The sequence below is a fragment of the Aquarana catesbeiana genome, linkage group LG09 (genome assembly GCF_042186555.1).
Source record: "Aquarana catesbeiana isolate 2022-GZ linkage group LG09, ASM4218655v1, whole genome shotgun sequence".
Classification (NCBI taxonomy): domain Eukaryota; kingdom Metazoa; phylum Chordata; class Amphibia; order Anura; family Ranidae; genus Aquarana; species Aquarana catesbeiana.
In genome coordinates this window covers 309404163-309428425 of record NC_133332.1, presented here as the reverse complement: position 1 = coordinate 309428425, position 24263 = coordinate 309404163, and the positions used below count along the sequence as shown (strand labels likewise).

At 46.6% G+C, this 24263-nt stretch overlaps 2 protein-coding genes across 6 annotated transcripts in view; both read right to left on the bottom strand.

Annotated features, from left to right (window-relative positions):
- TMEM35A (transmembrane protein 35A) overlaps positions 1–1932 on the bottom strand; it is a 269462-nt gene extending 267530 nt beyond the window's left edge. For both annotated transcript variants that reach the window (XM_073600622.1, XM_073600626.1), the window contains exon 1: positions 1855–1932. The gene's annotated coding sequence lies outside the window, so the exon portion shown is untranslated. The remainder of the gene's footprint in view (positions 1–1854) is intronic.
- Positions 1855–23903, bottom strand: ANAPC13 (anaphase promoting complex subunit 13). 4 transcript variants are annotated; one of them, XR_012236117.1, is made up of 4 exons: positions 23683–23889; positions 16914–17019; positions 14187–14363; positions 1855–1949 (listed from the first exon to the last, which is right to left on the bottom strand). XR_012236117.1 is itself a non-coding variant. In XM_073600628.1 (3 exons), the coding sequence occupies exons 2-3, from the start codon at positions 17010–17012 to the stop codon at positions 14238–14240; spliced, it is 225 nt and encodes a 74-aa protein (XP_073456729.1). In that variant the 5' UTR covers positions 17013–17019; positions 23747–23903; the 3' UTR covers positions 14149–14237. The 4 variants fall into 4 exon arrangements, 3 of the variants coding, with proteins under 3 accessions (XP_073456729.1, XP_073456730.1, XP_073456728.1); XM_073600628.1 differs by lacking the exon at positions 1855–1949 and having other exon boundaries at positions 14149–14363; positions 23747–23903; XM_073600629.1 differs by lacking the exon at positions 1855–1949 and having other exon boundaries at positions 14149–14363; positions 23724–23893.
- Positions 23904–24263: the final 360 nt, after the last annotated feature.

The following is a 24263-nucleotide window of genomic DNA, read 5'->3' as shown; positions in this document are numbered from 1 at the left end:
TGGTGACCCCACAATAGGGATAAAACTTTTTTGCAGAAGGGAGTTTAACAAGACTCGTGGCCACTCATTAAAATTAGAAGAAAAGAGGTTTAACCTTAAACTACGTAGAGGGTTCTTTACTGTAATACCCTGTACACACGATAGGATTTTCCGATGGAAAATGTGTGATAGGACATTGTTGTCGGAAATTCTGACCGTGTGTGGGCTCCATCACACATTTTCCATAGGAATTTCCGACACACAAAGTTATAAAATTTTCCGACAACAAAATCCGTTGTCGGAAATTGCGATCGTGTGTACACAAATCCAACGCACAAAGTGTCACGCATGCTCAGAATAAATTAAGAGACGAAAGCTATTGGCTACTGCCTCGTTTATAGTCCCAACGTACGTGTTTTACGTCACCGCGTTCAGAACGATCGGATTTTCCGACAACTTTGTGTGACCGTGTGTATGCAAGACAAGTTTGAGCCAACATCCGTTGGAAAAAGTCCATGGATTTTGTTGTCGGAATGTCCGATCAATGTCCGACCGTGTGTACAGGGCATAAGAGCGGCAAGGATTTGGAATTCCCTTCCACAGGCGGTGGTCTCAGCGGGGGGCATCGATAGTTTCAAGAAACTATTAGATAAGCACCTGAACGACCGCAACATACAGGAATATACAATGTAATACTGACATATAATTACACACATAGGCTGGACTTGATAGACTTGTGTCTTTTTTCGACCTCACCTACTATGTAACTACTATATAATAAGGCTTACCTCTAGGTACTGTGAATATCTCCTAAACTTGCACTGTTTAGGAGATATTCACACAGCCAGTACTTGCACTATGAAGGTCCGGCATACCGTGACAGACCTTAAAGTGGAGTTCCACCCAAAAGTGGAACTTCCACTCATCGGATTCCTCCCCCCCTCCGGCGTCACAGTTGGCACCTTTCAGGGGGGAGGGGGGTGCCACTTCCTGCCGCCCCCACCCCCCCCGTCTGCTGGGAAACACACGGGTCCCAGAGACAGCAGGGACCATCCGTATTGCGCTGCGCGACTCGCGCATGCACAGTAGGGAACCGGGAAGTGAAGCCGCAAGCCTTCACTTCCTGATTCCCTTACCGAAGATGGAGGCGGCAGCACCCGAGGGACGGTTCGGCCTCGGGTGCTGACATCGCGGGAGCCCTGGACAGGTAAGTGTCCATGTTTTAAAAGTCAGCAGCTGCAGTATTTGTAGCTGCTGACTTTTAAAAAAAAAAAATTTCGGCGGAGCTCCGCTTTAAGAGCCTGCGCCGTAAACGTCGGCTCTCACACGCGTCATCGCGCGTTTCTCAGGTCGGTTTCCCGATGGTGACTACAGTGGATTATGGTTGTGTAATGCGTGCTGAACCAGCCACTTGTAGACTCCATTAGAATCATATGTGACAGGGTGACAATGCGGCAGCACAAGTGGGAGACATGGATAGAGCATGGTCACCCTATAACAGGAAGTGCCTGAACAAGGACCAGAGCACCAGAGTGTAAAATTGAACCCCCCCCCCTTTTACCAAAATTCACATCAGCATGCATCTTGTGCACCAGTGACGTAGCTCCAGCTGCCCCCCTGGCAAGGCAACGTCACTAGCGCCTTGAGGCAGGATATTGCGCATGGACTGCACAGAGTTAAACAAATTTGCTGTTAAGAAAAAAAACGTTCTTTCCGAGATCTCTGGGCAAGACTTTTTCACTTAATCAGGTAAGTCTAAAGTCGTACTGCGTATGTGCGAGACGAGGTGCATGACATTAGGCCCGCCATCTCGCGCATGCTCAGGACAACACACATTTCAAAATGGCAGAACGGGAGCAAGGACACCGGGTTTACCTTTATGTTTAAATGTACCAACGATTCCGTCTAGCACATGCACGGGACCACATGCATTTTCTAAAAGGTGGCAGCAGGGAGACCGGCTTTACATGCTGCAAAAGGAAGAGAAACAGCTGTTCAACCAAAAGCTTAAAGCAGAAATACACTGCATTTGAGCACCACAAAACAAAACTGTTATTTACTTCATTTTTATTATTTAAAGAAAACTTGCCCATCCATCCATGTCTCCATGCTTTAGTTTGCTAAGAAATCACTTTGAAAAACAACCCCCTAGCATTTACTTCCTGGAATCCATTTGCCCTTAGCTCAGGCATGCAGGCAGAAAGGGGTGCTTAGCTGAGACAACCCCTCCCCCCCTCCTGAAGACTCCTGGGATATATGACATAATTTGCCTACGCATGGATACTAGAAAGTGCAGGTTTATTTTATACTGTGTTCTGCAAACTATTCAGGTAATGCTTTTATTTGCAATAGATTATTGGCCATATACCTCAACATGGCTGATAGTCTTTTCTTCCAGGATACACTGGATGGCCAAACATTTGTGGACACCTGATCATCCCACCTATATGAGCTTACTGGTCATCCCATTCCAAAACCATGGCCATTAATATGGAGTTGCCCCCCATCCCCCCTTTGCGACTAGAACAGCTTCCACCCTTCTGGGAAGGCTTTCCCCAAGATTTTGGATGGTCTGTGGGAATTTGTGCCCATTCAGCCAAAAGAGCATTTGGGAGGTCAGATACTGATGTGGGATTTAGAAGAAGATCTGGCTCGCAATTGGTGTTCCATTTCAATGCAAAGGCATTTATTAGAGCTGAGGCCCGGACTCTGAGAAGGCCACTCAAGTTCCTCCATACCTAGCTGGTCAAACCATGCCTTTATGAATCTGAACACACATGCAAGATAATGGCACTGCAACCCAATCAGGACCGGAAAGAACTCTCCGTACAGTGCCCGACTTGCGGTCTCCACCCCGCAACACAAGAGTCCTTCCATGTAGATAAAGCCAGAAACTAAGTAAGGTGAATAAGTTAGTGTTGGCTCTGTTTGGAACATGTGTACTCCTTGGACGAAATAACGAGACATTTTATGTATCCTCACCTGGTTGCCGACTTTATCTACATGGAAGGACTCTTTATGAATCTGGCTTTGTATACGGTAATGGTGGAACAGAAAAGGGCCTTCACCAAACAGTTGCTACATGGTTAGAGGCGCACAATCATCTAAAATGTCTTTTCAAAACCATGCCCATTATTATGTAGTTGGCTCCCTTTGTGGGAATAACAACTTCCACTATTCTTGGAAGGCTTTCAACAAGATTTTGGGTGGTCTGTAGGAATTTGGAAGGTCAGCTATTGATGTGGAATGGGATGACCTGGTTCACAATTGCTGTTTCATTTCAATGCAAAGGCATTCCCTATAGTTGTGGTCAGGGCTCTGTGCAGGCCACTCAAGTTTTTCCGCACCCAGCTGGTCACAAACCATGTCTTTATGGCTTTGTGCACAGCAGTTATGGTGGATAAGAAAAGGGCCTTCACCAAACTGTTGCCACATGGTTGGAACCCACAGTTCTCTAAAATGGCTTGGCATGATGTAGCATTAATAGTACCCTTCACTAGAAACACCTGAACTCAATCATTTGGAGGGGTGTCCACACTTTTGTCCATATAGGTACAGGTGTGATGATTGGGTGTCCAAAAACTTTTTGATTTATATGGTACTATGGAGACTGGACAGTGAGTGCAGTAAAATACATACACTGCGTTAACATGGGCTTTACAATCTCCAACAATTAAAAGCTATATAGTAGCGCCTAACCTCAACCCTCTCCCCTAACCTAGATCACAAAACCATACCCCCTCCCCCTTAAATTCAATGGGCAAAAAGTCCCCCTAGTAAATTGCCCACCAACAAAAAAAATCATAGCTCAGGATAACCCCTCTTACAACCGACATGCCTTTGTTTGTAGCAAGCAATGGCAAAAGCATGATCATAACTATGGACCTGTGTAATTGCAACAAAAGAAGAAAGAAAAAGGCACAGATGCCATGCCAGCTACTGCAAAAAAATGATTTCATTTCTATACCAAACACAAGATGGTCACATGAAACCGGTGCCCATCCTAGCCCTCCCCACCCATCTCTAGCCCCCCCCATCCAAAAAGCCTCCCGCTGAGCTCAGAGACACCCTCCCGTCCAAACCCCCCTCAAACCCTAAGTGACTCAGCTGTGTGAAACCTCAATGGGTAAATACCTCTCCCCATTTTGTTGCAATTGTACTTTGGTGACACCTACCCCAGCCATTTCCTTTATACAGTATCTCACATTTTTGTAAATATTTTATTCTATCTTTTCATGTGACAACACTGAAGAAATGACACTTTGCAACAATGTAAAGTAGTGAGTGTACAGCTTTTATAACAGTGTAAATTTGCTGTCCCCTCAAAATAACTCAACACACAGCCATTAATGTCTAAATCGCTGGCAACAAAAGTGAGTACAACCCTAAGTGAAAATGTCCAAATTGGGCCCAATTAGCCATTTTCCCTCCTTGGTGTCATGTGACTCTTTAGTATTACAAGGTCTCAGGTGTGAATGGGGAGCAGGTGTGTTAAATTTGGTGTTATCGCTCTCACTCTCTCATACTGGTCACTGGAAGTTCAACATGGCACCTCATGGCAAAGAACTCTCTGAGGATCTGAAAAAAAGAATTGTTGCTCTACATAAAGATGGCCTAGGCTATAAGAAGATTGCCAAGACCCTGAAACTAAGCTGCAGCACGATGGCCAAGACCATAGAGCGCTTTACCAGGACAGGTTCTACTCAGAACAGGCCTCGCCATGGTCAACCAAAGAAGTTGAGTGCACATGCTCAGCATTATATCCAGGGGTTGTCTTTGGGAAATAGATGTATGAGTGCTGCCAGCATTGCTGCAGAGGTTGAAGGAGTGGGGGGGTCAGCCTGTCAGTGCTCAGACCATACGCCGAACACTGCATCAAATTGGTCTGCATGGCTGTCATCCCAGAAGGAAGCCTCTTCTAAAGATGATGCACAAGTAGCCCGCAAACAGTTTGCCCGAAACAAGCAGACTAAGGACATGGATTACTGGAACCATGTCCTGTGGTCTGGTTCAGATGGTGTCAGGTGTGTGTGGTGGCAACCAGGTGAGGAGTACAAAGACAAGTGTGTCTTGCCTACAGTCAAGCATGGTGGTGGGAGTGTCATGATCTGGGGCTGCATGAGTGCTGCCGGCACTGGGGAGCTACAGTCCATTGAGGGAACCATGAATGCCAACATGTACTGTGACATACTGAAGCAGAGCATGATCCCCCTCACTTCGGAGACTGGGCCACAGGGCAGTATTCCAACATGATAACGACCCCAAACACACCTCCAAGATGACCAATACCTTGCTAAAGAAGCTGAGGGTAAAGGTGATGGACTGACCAAGCATGTCTCCAGACCTAAACCCTATTGATCATCTGTGGGACATCCTCAAACGGAAGGTGGAGGAGCGCAAGGTCTCTAACATCCACCACCTCTGTGATGCCGTTATGGAGCAGTGGAAGAGGACTCCAGTGGCAACCTGTGAAGCTCTGGTGAACTCCATGCCCAAGAGGGTTAAGGCAGTGCTGGAAAATAATGGCAGCCACACAAAATATTGACATTTTGGGCCCAATTTGGGCATTTTCACTTAGGGGTGTACTCACTTTTGTTGCCAGCGGTTTAGACATTAATGGCTGTTTTTTTAGTTATTTTGAGGGGACAGCAAATTTACACTGTTATACAAGCTGTACACTCACTACTTTACATTGTAGCAAAGTGTCATTTCTTCAGTGTTGTCACATGAAAAGATAGAATAAAATATTTACAGAAATGTGAGGGGGTCTACTCACTTTTGTGAGATACTGTATATATTTTGGGGGATTCCCAGGACCTACAGTGTTTTTGTTGCACACATGGACCTGTGTAATTCAGAGGACACCAAGAAGTAAGAATTTACACAAATCTAATTTTCTTTCTCGTCCATTGAGGGGCACAAGAATCATTAACTGTTGGGACATCTAAAAGCAGTCCATATGAGAAGTGGGCAACAGCTCACAGCTCCTAACAGGGCTAATGTGAACAAGGACTGGGGACTGCTTGCAGCTCAAAGCCTCCCAAGGAACAAAGCCTGAAGCTGATACCAAAACTTTGCTGAAAAAGGACCAAGTGAGAGGTTGCTAAATCAGAAATGATGTCTTGTCACGCGAGAGAGATCTTATCTAGCCAAAAAGGGGGGACCAAACCATGATTTTCCAACAGGAACAGACTGGCAACCTGACCCGTGGTCAACAAAGTAGAAAGAAACTTCCCTGGTAGAACCAAATAGTGAACTGTAAGATACATTTGCAGGGCAAGGAACACCGAAAACCGATCCAATTTAAAAATGGCACTAAAACTCAACTTGCCTGATCCCAAGGGATTCATGAAAGCAGAAAGCTGCAAGTCTAGAAGACCTACTGAAGCAGATCAAAGGAGGATTAACAGGGGAAAACCCTGAACATGATTCATATAAAAAAAAAACATCTCCAGTGGTGCAATGGTGGATCCCACAGCCACCCAGGGAACCAAAGTATATTCCCACAAAGTTATCTTGACCATAGCAAATGGTACATGGAAAAACACATCCAAAAAAGGTAGACAGTAAATGGCAGGTAGACAGGACCGGCGCTACTTAAATGCAAGGTAGGCGCCGGCCTAGAACGTACATCATTCGGGGGCGCCGGATGTCCGTCCCGCACAGCGGGAGGTCCCACTATGTGGCCATGTCTGTGTCTCTACTCCCAGCTCTCCCGTCCCACCAAGTTTCATCCTATCAGCCAGGGGTGGACTGGGCTGCTGAGAGTGGGTATTGCTGGCAGCAGGGATTGCAGAGTGCTGGGAGCAGAGTCCTGGTACAGCAGGAATGGCAGGGTGCTGGGGACAGAGATTGCAGGGTGCTGGTGTAGCAGGAATGACAGGGTGCTGGGAGCAGGGATTGCATGGGGCTGGGAACAGGGATTGCAGGGTGCTGGTGTAGCAGGAATGGCAGGGTGCTGGGAGCAGGGATTGCAGGGTGCTTGTGTGGCAGGAATGGCAGGGTGCTGGGAGTGGGGATTGCAGGGTACAGGAGAACAGAAGTTTGGTTGGTGTAGAAAGCAGCAACTTTGAAGGTATTTTTATTTTAAGTTTTTGAGCAGTCATTAAAAAGGTGGGGTATACATGGGCAGGGCATAAGGGGGTGGGGTCAGAGGCGGGGCCAATGGGTAAGCAAAATAGGGTTTAGTCTAGGCAGGGTATCAAAAATCCTTGCACCAGCCCTGCAGGTAGACCTCTTCTCCTAAGGAGGAAAGAAGAAACATTTTGCAACTAATTAGGTTAATTGGCAACAAGTCAGTAACATGATTGGGTAGAGCTATGTAAAGAAATTACATAATAGCCCTGTGGTTAGCAGGAGGATGAATAGTGCCCAATCCTTGGTATTAGCAGGAGGAATAATGACACCCATCATTGGTGTCATTGGGAGGAATAGTACCCCATCATTGGTGTCAGTGAGAGGGATAGTGCTCCATCGTTGGTGTTACTGGGAGGAATAATGCCCCATCATTGATGTCAGAGGAAAAATTTATACTCCATCATTATAATACCTCATTGTTGATGTTAGGAGGGAGGAATAAATAAAAGGGTAGTTTCAAATATTAAAAAATGACTGCCGTTACATAATGACTTTAGTGGTTAACAATGGTCTTCCATCGTGGTTGGGGATTTCGGGTTCACTTCCCCACGTAGACTCTAGTGCAGTGGTCATCAACCCTGTCCTCAGGGCCCACTAACAGGCCAGGTTTTGTGTATTACCTTGGGGAGATGCAGACTAGAATACTGCAATCACTGAGCAGGAAATTATATCACCTGTGAGGACAGGGTTGATGACCACTGCTCTAGTGGATGACCATGGTCTTCCATCGTTTTTGGGGATTTCGGGTTCACTTCCCCACCGAGAATTTTACCTCAGCAAGGGCCAGATAAAGGCAAGCAAAGGGCCACATTTGACCCGATGGCCACAGTTTGGAGGCCACTGCTTTAGACAGTCTTTGTTCTTCAATCGGGGTCTTGAAAGCACCTTAGATGTAGCCCAGGGTCACTTATAGGCTAGCTCTCCAAAGTCCAGTAAAGCAGGATCCTGTTGAGAAACTAAAGCTAGGCTGAAGAAAGACCAATCTTGATAGCTGCCATTGGACCAACCAAAACAGCATTGTAGTGAACAATCTTCATGGAAGAGGAAAAAATATGCTAGCAGAGCTGAAGAAAAGATGTCTATCCTTCTAGGACACTAGCAAAAAACTGAGCCATGGTAGCTGTAGGAGGGGATATCCTGGGTGAATTGTGACTTTTTTTTTTGCCAGTGTCCAATGGTTGAGAAAGAAATATAAGCGAGGCTGATACCGCACAGGAGGCCCCCAGATCTGCACAAGGCAGACTTCCCGTGGGACCCCAGAAATGCTACCCTGTCGAGAAATCACACCCTCTGGCCTATACGAGGTTGAATTCCTTCCATTTTGATTACCTTTTTCAGTGGCTTTGTTTCTGTGAAATATGTGGTTGTCGTTACAGAGAAATGTGCTTTTATTACTCCTAACTGAACTGTGTTATTTGCAGCATCGGTCAGTCAAGGTCATTTATGAAAATGCAAAATGATGGGCCTGCTGCTCAAAATTATATGTTGCGATTTCTTTAGTCTATAACGTTGGAATACAAAAATGAATAATTTTGCAAATAATTTACAAACAAACTGAAAAGACGTCATTGTGTAAGTGTTCACCCGCCTTTGAAAACCCTAAAGAAGCCAGTTGCCAGCAGAGCTCGCATAATGAGTTCAATGGCATTCACCTTTTGTGCATGACCTCAAAATAAACATGCCAGTTTCTGGAAGGCTCCAGAGCTCATTATAGAACTTGCCTAAGCAAACAGCATCATAAAAACCAAAGAGCGATGAAAACAGGCCTGGGATAATGTTATGAAGGGTCCTCCAGGATTGGGTTATAAATATTCCAAACCTTGGACATCTCCTCAGCGCCCTCAACCAGAAGGAAACAGTAGCCAGAATCAGAGCTCAAACTGAGGGTTGGAGTGTATGCACCTTGCATGGCCACCAGGAAGTGATGTCACACACAGTCTAGAACGCACACCACTCCCCCGCCAGATGCCTGCTGGGAACCTCACCACCACGATGCACTGCCTCTCCAGGGGCCCAAACCCTCACCGAGGAAGAAGGAGGACAAGGCAATCAAATCAGGGATGCTTTAGTAGTCGGACTCATACCAAAGAGGGGGGTTGAGGTCCTGGAAATCCAGGGGCTGCAGATCTGCCTCAGGAGGTAGACCTTCCAGTCCAGCAGTCATTCAGTCAGAGGAAAAAAAAACAGCATTGCTTACACAGATAGCAGTGGTTCTCTCTGCAGCAGTCCAACAGCCCTGCTGTGTCAGAGCTTTGCTGACTGGAGAGCTCCAACTCAGTAGAGGGCATAAAACGAGAAAACTTAGGGTGCAGCTCCAGGTCCCTATCACAATTGGACTCAAACTGAAAGGGTTCCAGCGAGAAAGAGCCTGTTCCGGCTCAAAGTGCGCACACAGAAGGGAAGAAAGACCAAACGCTGCACTCAAAGTGATGGCTGCATCCAGGCTATGCCCTCCGACACGTTTCGTCCTGCCCACAGGGCTTAGTCCTGACTAGGCCCTGTGGGCGGTCCAACACTCTGGCTGAATCAGAGCTTTGCTGACTAGAGAATCCCAACTCAGTGGAGGGCATAAAACAATAAAACTGAGTGCCGCTCCAAGTCCCCATCCCAATTGACACACATAGAAAAGGGTGGCAGCGTGGAGAGAGCGCGCCCCGGCTCAACTTGCACACATAGAAAGGAAGAAAGACTAAACGCCGCACTCCACAGAGAGCTCAAGTGGTGGCTGCATCCAGGCCATGCCTTCCGAAGCATTCCGCCTCTCCAATAGGCAACTTAAGCTAGGATTACATCTATGCAGTTGCGGTTGAAGCAGTTTTCTGGTGCGTCTAGCCGTTTTGAACCTGTATTTTTCTTGTGTTTTTGTATGCGGTTTCACGCGTTTTGTGTTTTTTCTTTTATCTCCAAACTAGGGGTGCAACGGATCAAAAAACTCACGGTTCGGATCGTTCCTCGGATCAGAGTCACGGATCGGATCATTTTCGGATCAACAAAAAAAATATATATCCACATCTCCCCCACTGTAATATATCCACATGTCCCCCCCACTGTAATACATCCACATGTCCCCCCCACTGTAATACATCCACATGTCCCCCCCACTGTAATACATCCACATGCCCCCCCCCCACTGTAATACATCCACATGTCCCTCCCACTGTAATACATCCACATGTCCCTCCCACTGTAATACATCCACATGTCCCCCCCACTGTAATACATCCACATATCCCCCCACTGTAATACATCCACATGTCCCCCCCACTGTAATACATCCACATGTCCCCCCACTGTAATACAGCCACACGCCCCTCCTCCCTCCACTGTAATACAGCCACATGTCCCCCCCACTGTAATACATCCACATGTCCCCCCCACTGTAATACATCCACATGCCCCCCCCCACTGTAATACATCCACATGTCCCTCCCACTGTAATACATCCACATGTCCCTCCCACTGTAATACATCCACATGTCCCCCCCACTGTAATACATCCACATGTCCCCCCCCCACTGTAATACATCCACATATCCCCCCACTGTAATACATCCACATGTCCCCCCCACTGTAATACATCCACATGTCCCCCCACTGTAATACAGCCACACGCCCCTCCTCCCTCCACTGTAATACAGCCACATGTCCCCCCGCACTGTATACATTACAGTGCTGTTAGTCTGACCATAGTGTTAAGAGAAGCCGGCGCCGCCAAGCCAGCCGCCGGACCCACGAGTTGAGGGCGGGGTGATGACGTCAGCACGCAGCTGAGCGCTGCCGGGTGTACCAAGATGGCCACGGCTCCGGAGCTAGGCCGAAGTCGCTGCCTTTCCTAAAACCCGAGGCCGCGGAGCGCTCTGCAGATCGCGGGTGTGCTGATCCGAACAGCCTGGCCCGTTCGGATCACGGATCGGTGACGATCCGTTGCACCCCTACTCCAAACTGTGAAGAGCCAGTTGTTAGGGAGCGGGCGGCATCCGCCATATCCTTGGCAACCAATGAGTCATCAGCTGTCAGCAGGGTTCCCCGCTGACAGCTGAATGTAGAAAAAAGAATTGCCGGGAATGAAAAAAAAATTTGGAGAAAAAAACGTCGTGGGGTCCTCCCCCAAAGCATACTAGGCCCTTCGTGTCTGGTATGGATTTTGAGGTGAACCCCACCTCAAATTTCTGTTAAAAAATGGTGTGGGGTCCCCCCCTAAAATCCATGCCAGACCCTTATCCATGCATGAAGCCTGGGCGGTCGGGAAAGGGTGGGGGACGAGCAAGCGCCCCCCTTCCTGAACCATACGAGACCACATGCCCTCAACATGGGGGGGCTTAGGGTTAGGGGCAGGGTGGCTCTGCCCCCCCCTCCCAAAGCAACATGTCCGCATTGTAGTGATATAGTGGTATTGGGAATTGACAATTATTATTATAATTTGAGTTATTCCCGCAACAATTTGGTTCATCCAGAGAGATGCATTTATTTAGACTTCAGATTAGTCAACAGAGGTACAGAAAGTATATTGTAAAGAGCTGCGTAAACTGTTGGCGCTATATAAATCCTGAATAATAATAATAATAATAATAATAATAATAATGACAGGAGACTTGGAATATTCGTGCAACATCCAGACACCTTCAGAGGACCCTCCTATCACAATTTAGCCAAAAAAGAACCTGCCTAATATACACATCTTCCCAATTCGGCAAGCAATTTGATTGGCCAGTTCTAATAGCCTCTTTAATCTACTTCTGTTCTTCTAGGTGACAGATAATGCCTCTTAGCCGTGGACAGCTGCAGTTATAAAATCTAATCAAAGTTGTCTAACTTGCATTCTTTTTACTACTAATTAGATGAACAAGTTACTAATGAAGGAATACTATTTACTAGAGCTGCACGACTCTGGCCAAAATGAGAATCACGTTTTTTTTTCTTAGAATAAAAAGATCACAATTCTCGTGGCGTAAAATGTTTCACATTATACAAAAAAAAAAAATGGGCTAGCTTTACTGGTTAGCTTTTTTTTTTTTTTTAATTCATTCAAGTGTAATTTTTTCCCCAAAAATTGCATTTGAACGACTGCTGCGCAAATACAGTGTGACATAAATTTTTGCAACAACCACCATTTTATTCTCTAGGGGCTCTACTAAAAAAATAAATAAATATATATATATATCTATATATATATATAGATATATATAGATATAGATATATATCTATATATATATCTATATATATCTATATATATATATATATATATAGATATATATATAATGCTTAGGGATTCTATGTAATTTTCTAGCAAAAAAAGATTTTAACTTGAAACCAACAAATGCAAATGTCAGAAAAAGGTTTAGTGTTTAAGTGGTTAAACTTCCCTCATTTACACACCAAAGTGTATTCCTTTGATCTAAAGGACAAATTGTTACAATGTTTATACTTAAGTTCCACTACTAAAGAATGTTGTGATTCTTGGCAGACTGCCTGTTTTTTTTTTCCCCCTTTCTTTTGAGGCTGTCGGCTTTAGTAGAGCAGAGACAATTCTCTGCATAGAAAAAATCTGGAAATACTTTGTCAAGATCGCAACGGGGAAAAAAAAAAATTGCGATAGTGATTCTTAACGATTAATCGTGCAGCTCTACTATTTACCATAAACAATACTTACAACCCCTTTTGATGTACAGTTATCATAATTAAATACGGTACTTGCATTAATTGGTAACGGTCTAATTGCATCCTTACCAAATTGCATTAACAACCCCCATGGACCTTTACTATTCCTTTCAAGTATCATCAGACAAATTTACATTTTACAATCCCCTGTAGGTTACTGCTTTGGCCCTTTTTAGATGTAAAATGCAACTCTTCTGCCAGCTGTGTTAATCCCTATACACCATTAAAGAACTGTGTAGAGTATCCTACATAAAATCGGCCAACACCCATGTTGATGGGGACAAGGGCCTCTTCCCCACAACCCTGGCCAGTGGTTGTGGGGGTCTTCAGGTGGGGGGGGGCTTATTGGAATCTGGAAGCCCCCTTTAACAAGGGGGCCCTCAGATCCCAGGCCCCTCTCCCATGTGAATGAGTATGGGGTACATAGTGACATCACCCTCACACTGTGACGTAACCGGGTGACCCTGTCCAGGGGCATGCTGGACCGATGATGTCACAAAGGGGCGGTGCCACTCGGTGATGTCAGCGGGTGACCCTCGCCCCTTAGTTATTTAAAAACGGTCAGACGGCGGAAGCCTTTGGCACTCGCATATCCCCTCCCTTTCCCAACCTGCCGTGCTGTGCTGCATGCATCGGAAAAGGGTCTGGTATGGATTCTGGGGGGGGACCCACGCCATTTTTTTTTTTTTTTTTTTTTACAAATTTGGCATAGGGTTCCCCTCAAAATCCATATCAGACCCAAAGGGCCTGGTATGCATTGGGGGGCCATGCCATTTTATTTTTTTATTGCCGGCAATTCTATTTATTACTGTCAGCTGAATTATACGCAAAACGTAATCTGCTGCAGGAAAAAAAGTCGCTGACCCTTTCCAAAAACGCAGCGGCTGAAAAAAAACATATGTGAACGTGTACACAATAGAAAACCATTTTAAATGGACTGTCGTGCGTTTCTGCAAGCCGCATTAAAAAAAAAAACAAAAAAAAACGCATGGGTGTGAACCTAGGGTAAGTCCGGTCGGTGGGGCAAAATTCCTCAGGGGCCATGGCCTGGGTGGAGCCGGGATGAAGCTGCAATCATTTATCTGACACCTGCTCTCTTTGGAATGCAGCATTTGGTCTTCCTATCTCAGTGGAGAGCATGTCCAAGCACTGAAGAGAGACGGCTGCCTCCTGCCCGGCAAAAAGTCGTTATTGACCAGCCGTGAATAAAAACACACTTGCAGAATTCATACTTTTTTTTTTTAGAGCATCCAGTTTAATTATGTCATTTTTGAAGTCGGTACAGTCAGGCTTCAAAAACAGTTATCCCTCCCTGACACAGCAAAATTTTTGCATACAAAAAGTAAAGTATGAAACCATTTAACCAGGCAAACATTGCTTTCATCATTTTATTTTGTGAAAAAGCAACCAACCAAATGTAACCTTGTTTCCAAACATTTAAGATCCGAGCGGGCCACAGGTATTTAGTTCCCTGACACGGGGATGTTTTCATGGAGGTACTGCAAAGCCAGATCCGCCCATTTCATTTCTTGCTCCTTAACAGACTCCACCGCCCCGCCGTTATCATGTTCAGGCTCTGGAAGTTCATTCTGTGCGAAGAAAAAATAAAAATATGATCTCTATTCCGAGCAAACATTGTGCAAAATTGTAGGTTTCTCTGCATAATAAGGGCATAATAATACATTCCTTGTAAAAGGAATAAACGTGACACAATTTTTTTTTATAAAAGAACAGTGTAAAGATAAAAAACAAAAAGGTAAAAAAAAAATATTTTTTTTTTTTAAACGTGCCCCGTCCCGCCAAGCTCACATGCAGAAGCGAACGCATACGTGAGCAGCGCCCGCATATGAAAACTGTGTTCAAACCACACGTGAGGTATCGCCGCGATCGGTAGAGCGAGAGCAATAATTCCAGCCCTAGACCCCCTCTGTAACTCAAAACATGCAACCTGTAGAATTTTTTTTAAACGTCGCCTATGGAGATTTTTAAGGGTAAAAGTTTGTCGCCATTCCACGAGCGGGGCGCAGTTTTGAAGCGTGACGTGTTGGGTATCAATTTACTCGGCATAACATCATCTTTCACAATATTAAAAAAAAAAAAAATTGGGCTAAGTTTACTGTTGTCTTATTTTTTAAAGCAAAAAAAGTGTATTTTTCCCCAAAAAAGTGCGCTTGTAAGACTTTGGACACTAAAGTCGCACCGCACATTTTTCAATGACAACCGATTCAATATGTGTGACTTCGTCGTAGCGACTTTAACCACTTGCCTACTGGGCACTTTCACCCCCTTTCTGCCCAGGCGAATTTACAGCTTTCAGCGCTGTCACACTTTGAATGACAATTGCGCGGTCATGCAACACTGTGACATTTTTTTCACACAAATAGAGCTTTCTTTTGGTGGTATTTAAAGTGGAGTTCCGCTTAAAAAAAAAAAATAATTACGAAAGTCAGCAGCTACAAATACTGCAGCTGCTGACTTTTAATAATTGGACACTTACCTGTCCCAGGGTCCAGCAATGCAGGGGAACGAAGCCCCGCTCGTCTCCCCCGCCGCTCGGCGGCGCCGGCATTGTAACTGTGTGCGCCTGGCTGTGGCTTCACAGCCGGGCACCCACTGCGCATGCACAAGCAGCGCCGCGCGACGTGATTGGCTGTGCAATCATCTGGGACCTGTGACGTGTCCCAGATGATTGACAAGAGGGAGGGGGCAGAGCTGATCTCCCTTCCTGCGCCGAGGGAAGTGACGTCAAGAGCCCAAGCGCTGAAGGAGGCAGACTACGAGGGACCCCCTAGCAACAGGCATTTAAAAGGTGAGTAAAAAAAAAATTTTCTCCAAATGTTTTTTTTTTTTTAATTTCTTTTATGCACATAAATGACATTTTTTTTTTTTTTTTTTTGGGTGGAACTCCACTTTAATCACTGCTGGATTTTTTAATTTTTTGCTAAACAAATGAAGAAAGCCTGAAAATTTTGAAAAAAAAATTAATAATTTTTATAGTTTGTTATAAAATTTTGCAAACAGGTAACTTTTCTCCTTCACTGGTGGGCACTGATGAGGCAGCACTGGTGGGCACTGATGAGGCGGCACTGGACGGGAAGGGGATAAAAAGGTTCCTGCACCACTTTCAGACTTTCATGCAACTTGTGTGCCACAGACTGCATGAAAGTCACCCCTACATAAATGTTATACATGCGATGCGACAGTTGTGCAACAGTTGCCTGTTATCATAGGTCAAAGCCAAAGTCGCATTCAAGTCGCACTCATCCAAAGTTGTGACTTTGGAGTCATAGAAGTGTGAATAGAGCCTAATGCCGCGTACACACGACCGGTCTTACCGTCGGACCGAAGTCTAGCGGTCTTTCCGACGGACTTCCGCTGAAACGGACTTGCCTACACACGATCACACCAAAGTCCATTCGTTTAGAACGTGATGACGTACGACTGGACTAGAAAAAGGAAGTTCAATAGCCAGTAGCCAATACCTGCCCTTGCGTCGTTCTTGATCCGTCGGACTAGCATACAGACGAACGGTTTTCCCGATAGGAACTGAGTCCGTCGGAAAGATTTAAAAACTTGTTCTATTTCTAGGTCCGTCACAATTTTCGAAAAAAAAAGTCAGATGAAGACCACACACGATCGGAATGTCCGACGGAATGGTTCCGTCTGGCCTTTTCTGCCGGAAAGTCCGGTCGTGTGTACGCGGCATAAGGCTGCTTTCACACTGCAGCCGCCCGAGCGTTAGTAGTAAAGCGCCGCTCGTTTTAGCAGCCCTTTACCTCTGTTATAGTGGTAGCGGGGCACTTTTAACCCCCAAAAAGGGGTTAAAAACGCCCGTATTGCGGCGCTTCCGAAGCAGTTTTCAGCCGTTCCGGAAGCGCTGCCCATTCATTCCAACAGGCAGGGGCGGTCACCGCTCCCAAACCGCCCCATAGACGCAGCTTGCAGGACTTTTTCTAACGTCCTGCAAGCGCACCACCACCAGTGTGAAAGCACTCGGGAGGCAGTTTTCAGGCACTTTACAGGAGCGATTTCTAGCGCTAAAACGCCTGAAAACTGCCCCGGTGTGAAAGGGGTCTAAATCTTCACCTATGGTGTAAACGAGTCCTACCCATGAAGGTGGAAGTACTGTATATTCTTACCAGTGGAACTGCCACATCTTCATACGGTAATTTATCTTCCTTCCAGGCGTCATCAACTAAATCTAAAATCCGACCGTCCTTCTGAATCTCGCTATCCATTGAAGATCTAAAAGATGGAAAAAACATTTAGAAAGTTAGAATTTCAGATAACACAGAACTCTTGTCACGGCTTGTAACTTGTTAGCTCGCAAAATCATTTACCGCAATTTGCGTAAGGCAAACGCTCACACCTGGGCGTTTCTGCCAGAACACGAAAAACCGTTCTAAAACATCCGACACGGTTTGCGGTGCCGTTACTTATTTAATGAACCCTGAATGCAGGCAGCAATCGTACATTTTTCTGTGCAACAAAACACGCAAAAAATAAAATAAAAATGTGCAAACACACCAATCGTAAAAACACGCATGGCTCAGATTTGGTGCCAAGATTTGGTACCTGAGCTTTTTTAGTGCGTTTTTTGGAGTGGAGGGGAGGCCCATCCAAGTAAATGGTGCAGCTGCAAAAATGTGATGCAGCAGTGTCGCTCGGGTGTAAATGGGGCCTAAGCCCCTCACCCCATAGATTTTACATATTTATTATGACAAAAAAAAAAAAGGCTAAAGCAGAAATGTGATGATTGCATAAGTGTCTCTCCCTGACTCAGTCGCTACGGTAACCACTTCAGTACCGGAAACTTTTACCCCCTTCCTGCCCAGGCCAATTTTCAGCGCTGTCACACTTTGAATGAAAATTGCGCGGTCGTGTAACATTGTACCCAAATGAGATTTTTTTTTTACATATATTTTTTTTCCCCCATAAATAGATCTTTCTTTTGGTGGTATTTAACCACTTCCATACCGGGCCTATTCTGGCACTCCTTTCCTACATGTAAAAAAATCATCATTTTTTTTTTGCTAGAAAATTACTCAGAACCCCCAAACATTATATTTATATATATATATATATATATATATATATATATATATATAGATATCTATCTATCTATCTATAGATATATAGAAATAGAGATATATCTCTCTCTCTATATATATATATATATATATATATATATATATATATATATATATAGAAATAGATATAGATATTTTTTAGCAGACACCCAGGAAATAAAATGGCGGTTGTTGAAACTTTTTATCTCGCACGGTATTTGCGCAACAATTTTTCAAATGCGTTTTTTTCTTTTTTGGAAAAAAAAAACTGTTTCACGATTTTAAAAAAATAACAAAAAAAAAACAGTGAAGTTAACCCAATTTTTTTTTGTATAATGTGAAAGATGATGTTACGCCGAGTAAACAGATGCCCAACATGTTAGGCTTTAAAAATTGCGCACACTCATGGAATGACGCCAAACTTCGGTGCTTAAAAATCTCCATAGGCAACGCTTTAACATTTTTTTTTTTTTACAGGTTACATGTTTAGAGTCACAGAGGAGGTCTAGGGCTAGAATTATTGCTCGCGCTCTAACGCACGTGGCGATACCTCACATGTGTGGTTTGGACAGCGTTTACATATGTGAGGGCGGGACTTGCGAGTGCGTTCGCTTCTGAGTGCGAGCTACCGGGGACAGGGGCGTTTTAAATTATTTATTTTTTTAATTTTACTTTATTTTTACACTTTTTTACATTTTTTTTAATCATGATTCCTATTACAAGGGAGTTTTACATTCCTTGTAATTCCTATTACAAGGAATGTAAACATCCCTTGTAATAGGAATCGTTCATGACAGGTCCTCTTTATGGAGAGATGCGGGGTCAATAAGACCCCCACATCTCTCCTCCAGGCTGGAAAGCATGAGATCATAAAAAAAAAAAAAAAAAAAAATATCCACGATCTCATGCTTACCAGCCGTGATCGCGGCTTTGTTTACATCCGCGGCCTGGACGTGAGGTCATAACGTCGCGCCCGGGCCTCCGACGGTCATAGAGATGTTTTTCGATTAATCGGAAAAAATCATAACGTAATATGACATTTTTTTTTTTTTTTATTTAAAACAATAATAATAAAAAAAAAAAAAAAAAAAAAGGAAACAAGGTGTTACAGAACCGCACTGCGTTTTTAGGTGCCATTGAAATGAATGGCATCTGAAGTAGTGCATTGTGCGATTTGTTATTCGCTCCTTGGCGCTTTGAAGTCATGGGCACAATCGTGGCGAATCTGCCTGCGATTCAAAAAAACGGCCGTGTGTGAGAAAGCAGCCATTAAAAATTCTATGTATGTTTCTTCACACTGGTCTGTTGCGCTTCCGTTGATGGTGTAAACGCACCTCCCCCCACCGTAGAAATGCATTGAAAACGGGCCACAAATGCATCAAAAAATGCACCCGTGTTGCGTTCTTAGGTCACATGACCTATGAAAATCTTGGCAAAATCGCGTGCATTTTTTCGGCGGCCATTATCGGCACCCTTTTTTTTTTTTTCTTTTGGGCAAAACGCTGATAACCCTATTTTCGTCCAATAATTTTTCGGCGGTGCATCCCTACTGGAAATTGCCTCACCCGAGACGATGGCGGCGGGGGGGGGGATGGGGGACCTCATAGGTATGGGATCACTGGTGCTATAAGATAAATATCTCAGACTTCAGTTCTACTACTTTAAGGGCCAGTTCACACCACATTGTAGTCCAGTGCGTTTTTTTTTTCTGCATCAAAAACGCATGGAAAGTAGGTTATATGGTTTTCAATGGCATAGTTCACACCAGTGAGGTCAGTTTCGGTGCGTTTCAGTTCCAGAAAAAAAAAAAAAAAAAAGTAGAACATGCTGCATTTTTTCTGCATTGGACTATACTGGAATGCGATAAAACTCATCAAAAATTCACGGAAAAGCACTGGAACACACATGTCCTTATATAAAGGTAAAGAAAAAAAAAAAAAAAAAAAAAAAAAGGCAATGGAACGCACTAAAAACGCATCAAAAATGTGCATGCAGAAAAGCATCATTCCAGGAAGTAAATGCTACATAAATCATCTGCCCTTGCTTAAGATGGCCACAGCTATATGGCTGCGGGAACCGAGGGACCTATACACATTGCTTTCTTCATCCAGATACTTTTTTGAAAGTGATCTGATCTCTGGAGGTGTGTGGCCCCTGGCATTAAGCCAGTTGCTGAACCTGCCTTTTTGGTCTTTTGTACCGTCTATGGTCACCTTCAGCGCGTGTTTTCTTTGGCACAGTGGAAACATCTAGTCATCCCGGCAGTTTTATTATTCCCCCTTTTAGGAGATATAGAAGGAACTGTACTCTGTATGTGACCAGCATCCCCTGAGGAAGCCCGACACATGGGCGAAACATGTTGGGAAGTCCATCTTCTATTGCTGTGTTACTGTGACTAACTGTACTTGCCATTTTGTATCTACTCCCTTTTCTGATTTTTTTTAATGTGTAAATTCTTATTTTGCTCCTCAAAATAAAAGATTTTTTTTTATATATTACATTTGATATTCTCCAATTGATTTGCACCTAAAAAGTCCCAATTTCTTTGCCTGCTACACAGCTATAAATGATAGGGGGGTGATTTTCAAAGTGATTCCTCAGCACTGAGATATGGATAGATGGATGGATGGATAGGGGGGTGTCTTTGAATATTAAAGAGGAATTCATAGCATTTTTGATTTTTGGTGCTCAGATGTTGTGTAGTTCTGCTTTAAAAAGGAGTCCCCCCCCCCCCCAAAAAAAAAAATTAATCAAAGACTTTTACTATTAGGGCACTTACCTGTCCAGGGATCCAGCGTTGTCCTCACGAGAGCCGAGTCTTTAATCGGCTCTTGGGTGCTGGCGCCGCCATCTTGGCTAAGGGAAACCTTTTAGAAGCCTTGCGGCCTCACAGCCAGTTTCCTATCACGCTACGCTTTGTGATTGGGTCAGCTCCAGGGGAGAGGGGGGGGACCCCAACTTCAGGCTCACGTCACCACCTGTCAAAACCGGGTACCCGCTGCCCCCCCCATTAGGTGCTCCGCTTTAAGCCTCGGGGTGGAGGAGCAAGTTATAATAATGACCTTATTCCTCGCTCCGGCAGGCTCCCCCCATACTGTTCAACTGGTCCCCCAAACCTGAAGGTACTCTGGCCGGGGGGGGGGTTTCACTCACTGACATCATCAAATACAAAGCAGGACCTGCATTGTATGTGAAGATGGCGAGGGTCCGCCCACAACCTGGAGCACTAAAGAGAAGAAGAGAGCCCCAGAGCAAAAAAAAAAAAAAAAAAAACAACCCCATCATGTTTGGTGGGCAGTACCACTGCCAACGTGAAAAGGGCCACCCTGCAACCCAAAAGCTTGGTTCGGGGGTTGCGCTATTTACATAACCCCCCCCCCCCAAAATAAATCCACATACATATCACCTCCTCCTGGGCGCTGCTGCTCTACCACCCTTTGAAAAGCAATCCACAATGGACTGCAAAGGATGTGAACGGACCCTAATGGAGCCCCAGACGTAACGGCAATTGCCCTCATGTTCTGAAAGTTTGGCGCGTAGGGCAGCTCATTCAGGTGAACGGCCGCTCTTCATCTCCTCCAGACATGTGAAGATCTCCAGTGGCCCCCGATTTGCTATCATCGGCGGACCGGGACACCTTTGTAGATTATTTTGCACATGGCCAGATATGTACTGCGAGTTCTAACATTTTTTTTTTTAAACTGCCCACTAGATGGCGCTTTAATCCCTTTTCTATACACACACCCACAAGAGGAGTGGGTGAAATTGGATGCGATTCTTTGCAGTGCGATTTGCGCCCATTCACCTTGTATAGACGCAAATCTCACCGCAAGTTATCGGTTTCGGGAGCATTTGGGCACGTAGCAATACTTGACGGCGCAATCGGTGCATCCCTTGTGTAAAAAAAAAGCGCCTTAGCTCACCGCAAAGAGTGACGTCACATTTAGGACCTGCCCACCGCTAGAGGAGGAGGAAGAGGACCTGTGACGTCACCGGACTGGAAATACCGGAAGGAAATAGTATAGACTTCTTCTGTCAGTCACTGGGAGCTCTCATGCGCACAACCTCGGCCCGCGGACGCACACGGGTGGTAAAGCCCGCTCCACCCACTGTCACATGTGCGCGTTAGGAGGCAAAAATGAGTCTATACTTACCTATTTCTTCCGGTATCTCCCGTCTGGTGACGTCACAGGTCGTCTTCCTCCTCTGGCGCTATGGCCACGCCTCCTCCTGTGAGCCCAGGTTAGGGGGCGGCGATATGACCGTGCCTCCTCCTGTGAGCCCAGTTCAAGGGGGCGGGGCTATGACCGTACCTCCTCCTGTGAGTCCAGGTCAGAGGGCGGCGATATGACCGTGCCTCCTCCTGTGAGCCCAGTTCAAGGGGGCGGGGCTATGACCATACCTCCTCCTGTGAGCCCAGGTCAAGGGGCAGCGCTATGACCGTACCTCATCCTGTGAGCCCAGTTCAAGGGGCGGGCTATGACCGTGCCTCCTCCTGTGAGCCCAGGTCAGGGGGGCGGCGCTATGACCGTGCCTCCTCCTGTGAGCCCAGGTCAGGGGGCGGGGCTATGACCGTGCCTCCTCCTGTGAGCCCAGGTCAGGGGGCGGGGCTATGACCGTGCCTCCTCCTGTGAGCCCAGGTCAGGGGGGCGGCGCTATGACCGTGCCTCCTCCTGTGAGCCCAGTTCAAGGGGCGGGCTATGACCGTGCCTCCTCCTGTGAGCCCAGGTCAGGGGGTGAGGACCGTACCTCTTCCTGTGAGCCCAGTTCAAGGGGGCGGGGCTATGACCGTGCCTCCTCCTGTGAGCCCAGTTCAAGGGGCGGGCTATGACCGTGCCTCCTCCTGTGAGCCCAGGTCAGGGGGGCAGCGCTATGACCGTGCCTCCTCCTGTGAGCCCAGTTCAAGGGGCGGGGCTATGACCGTGCCTCCTCCTGTGAGCCCAGGTCAGGGGGCGGGGCTATGACCGTGCCTCCTCCTGTGAGCCCAGGTCAGGGGGGCGGCGCTATGACCGTGCCTCCTCCTGTGAGCCCAGTTCAAGGGGCGGGCTATGACCGTGCCTCCTCCTGTGAGCCCAGGTCAGGGGGTGAGGACCGTACCTCTTCCTGTGAGCCCAGTTCAAGGGGGCGGGGCTATGACCGTGCCTCCTCCTGTGAGCCCAGTTCAAGGGGCGGGCTATGACCGTGCCTCCTCCTGTGAGCCCAGGTCAGGGGGGCAGCGCTATGACCGTGCCTCCTCCTGTGAGCCCAGTTCAAGGGGCGGGCTATGACCGTGCCTCCTCCTGTGAGCCCAGGTCAGGGGGGCGGCGCTATGACCGTGCCTCCTCCTGTGAGCCCAGTTCAAGGGGCGGGCTATGACGTGCCTCCTCCTGTGAGCCCAGGTCAGGGGGGCGGCGCTATGACCGTACCTCCTCCTGTGAGCCCAGGGGGCGGGGATATGACCGTGCCTCCTCCTCTTGTGAGCCCAGGTCAAAGGGCGACGCTATAACCATACCTCCTCCTGTGAGCCCAGGTCAGGGGGGCGGAGCCATGACACTCCGGGCTCAGAGGAAGTGGGCAGGGTGACCCTGTGTGTCATTCAGCCTTTTGTACGGGGCACAGCCTCGGAGATAAGGGGAGTGGAGCCGCCAAAGCTGATATTTTTTATTAATTTGAGGGTTTTTTGCCCAATTTATACCCCAAAAGAACCCTTTTACCTCAGGAGGTCAGCTGGAATGGGTAGCCCTCCCCTCCCCCACCTGGGGGTAACACTGACCCCCCCCATACAAAGCCGTGTCTGACCTCCCCTGACACACACTAGACAAGGCACTGACATTCCAACAAGTATACAGCGCCACCATACCTCCCACCCCTCAGCTATGAGGAACAAGCCGCCATCTTTACCACAGCCACGTGACCCTCCTCACCTCCTCCGCCGCAGCTACACAGACGTCACGTGACCGGGCTCCCAGCCGTGTTGCCAGGAGACGCGCTGAAGAGGGCGGGGGCGGAACGAGCCCTGCAGGGAAACGTCTTGTTGCCTGGTGACGCGCGAAAGGGGGGGGGGCGGGAGACGTCCTGTTGCCGGGTGACGCGTATAAGGGGCGGGGCGAATCAGGAAGGCCTTCAGGGGAAGTCTTGTTGCCTGGCGACGCGTGAGGAGGGCGGGGCGATTTGGCTGGCTGAAAGGAAAGGGGGGAAAGTCATGTGACTGACCACCTGGGAAGACGTGTTGCAGGGGGCGGGGATGGCGAAGAAAGGTCACGTGACGGTGGGCGGGAGGAGACGTGTAGACGTTCTCGCACTGCACTATAAAAACGGATAGGCAAAGCTGAGCACGCTGGCTGTTTTGGAACTACAAATCCCATAAAGCATTGCGAGGCTGAGGCAGCCAAAGGCATGGCTTCCGGAAACAATGGCATGATGGGAATTGTAGTTCCAACT

Coding starts and splice junctions, on each gene's coding strand:
- ANAPC13 (XM_073600628.1), bottom strand. CDS start 17,012: ATGGATAGCGAGATTCAGAAGGACGGTCGGATTTTAGATTTAGTTGAT. Junction 14,364..16,913: donor AAGATGTGGCAGTTCCACTG/GTAAGAATATAC, acceptor TTCTTCGCACAG/AATGAACTTCCAGAGCCTGA.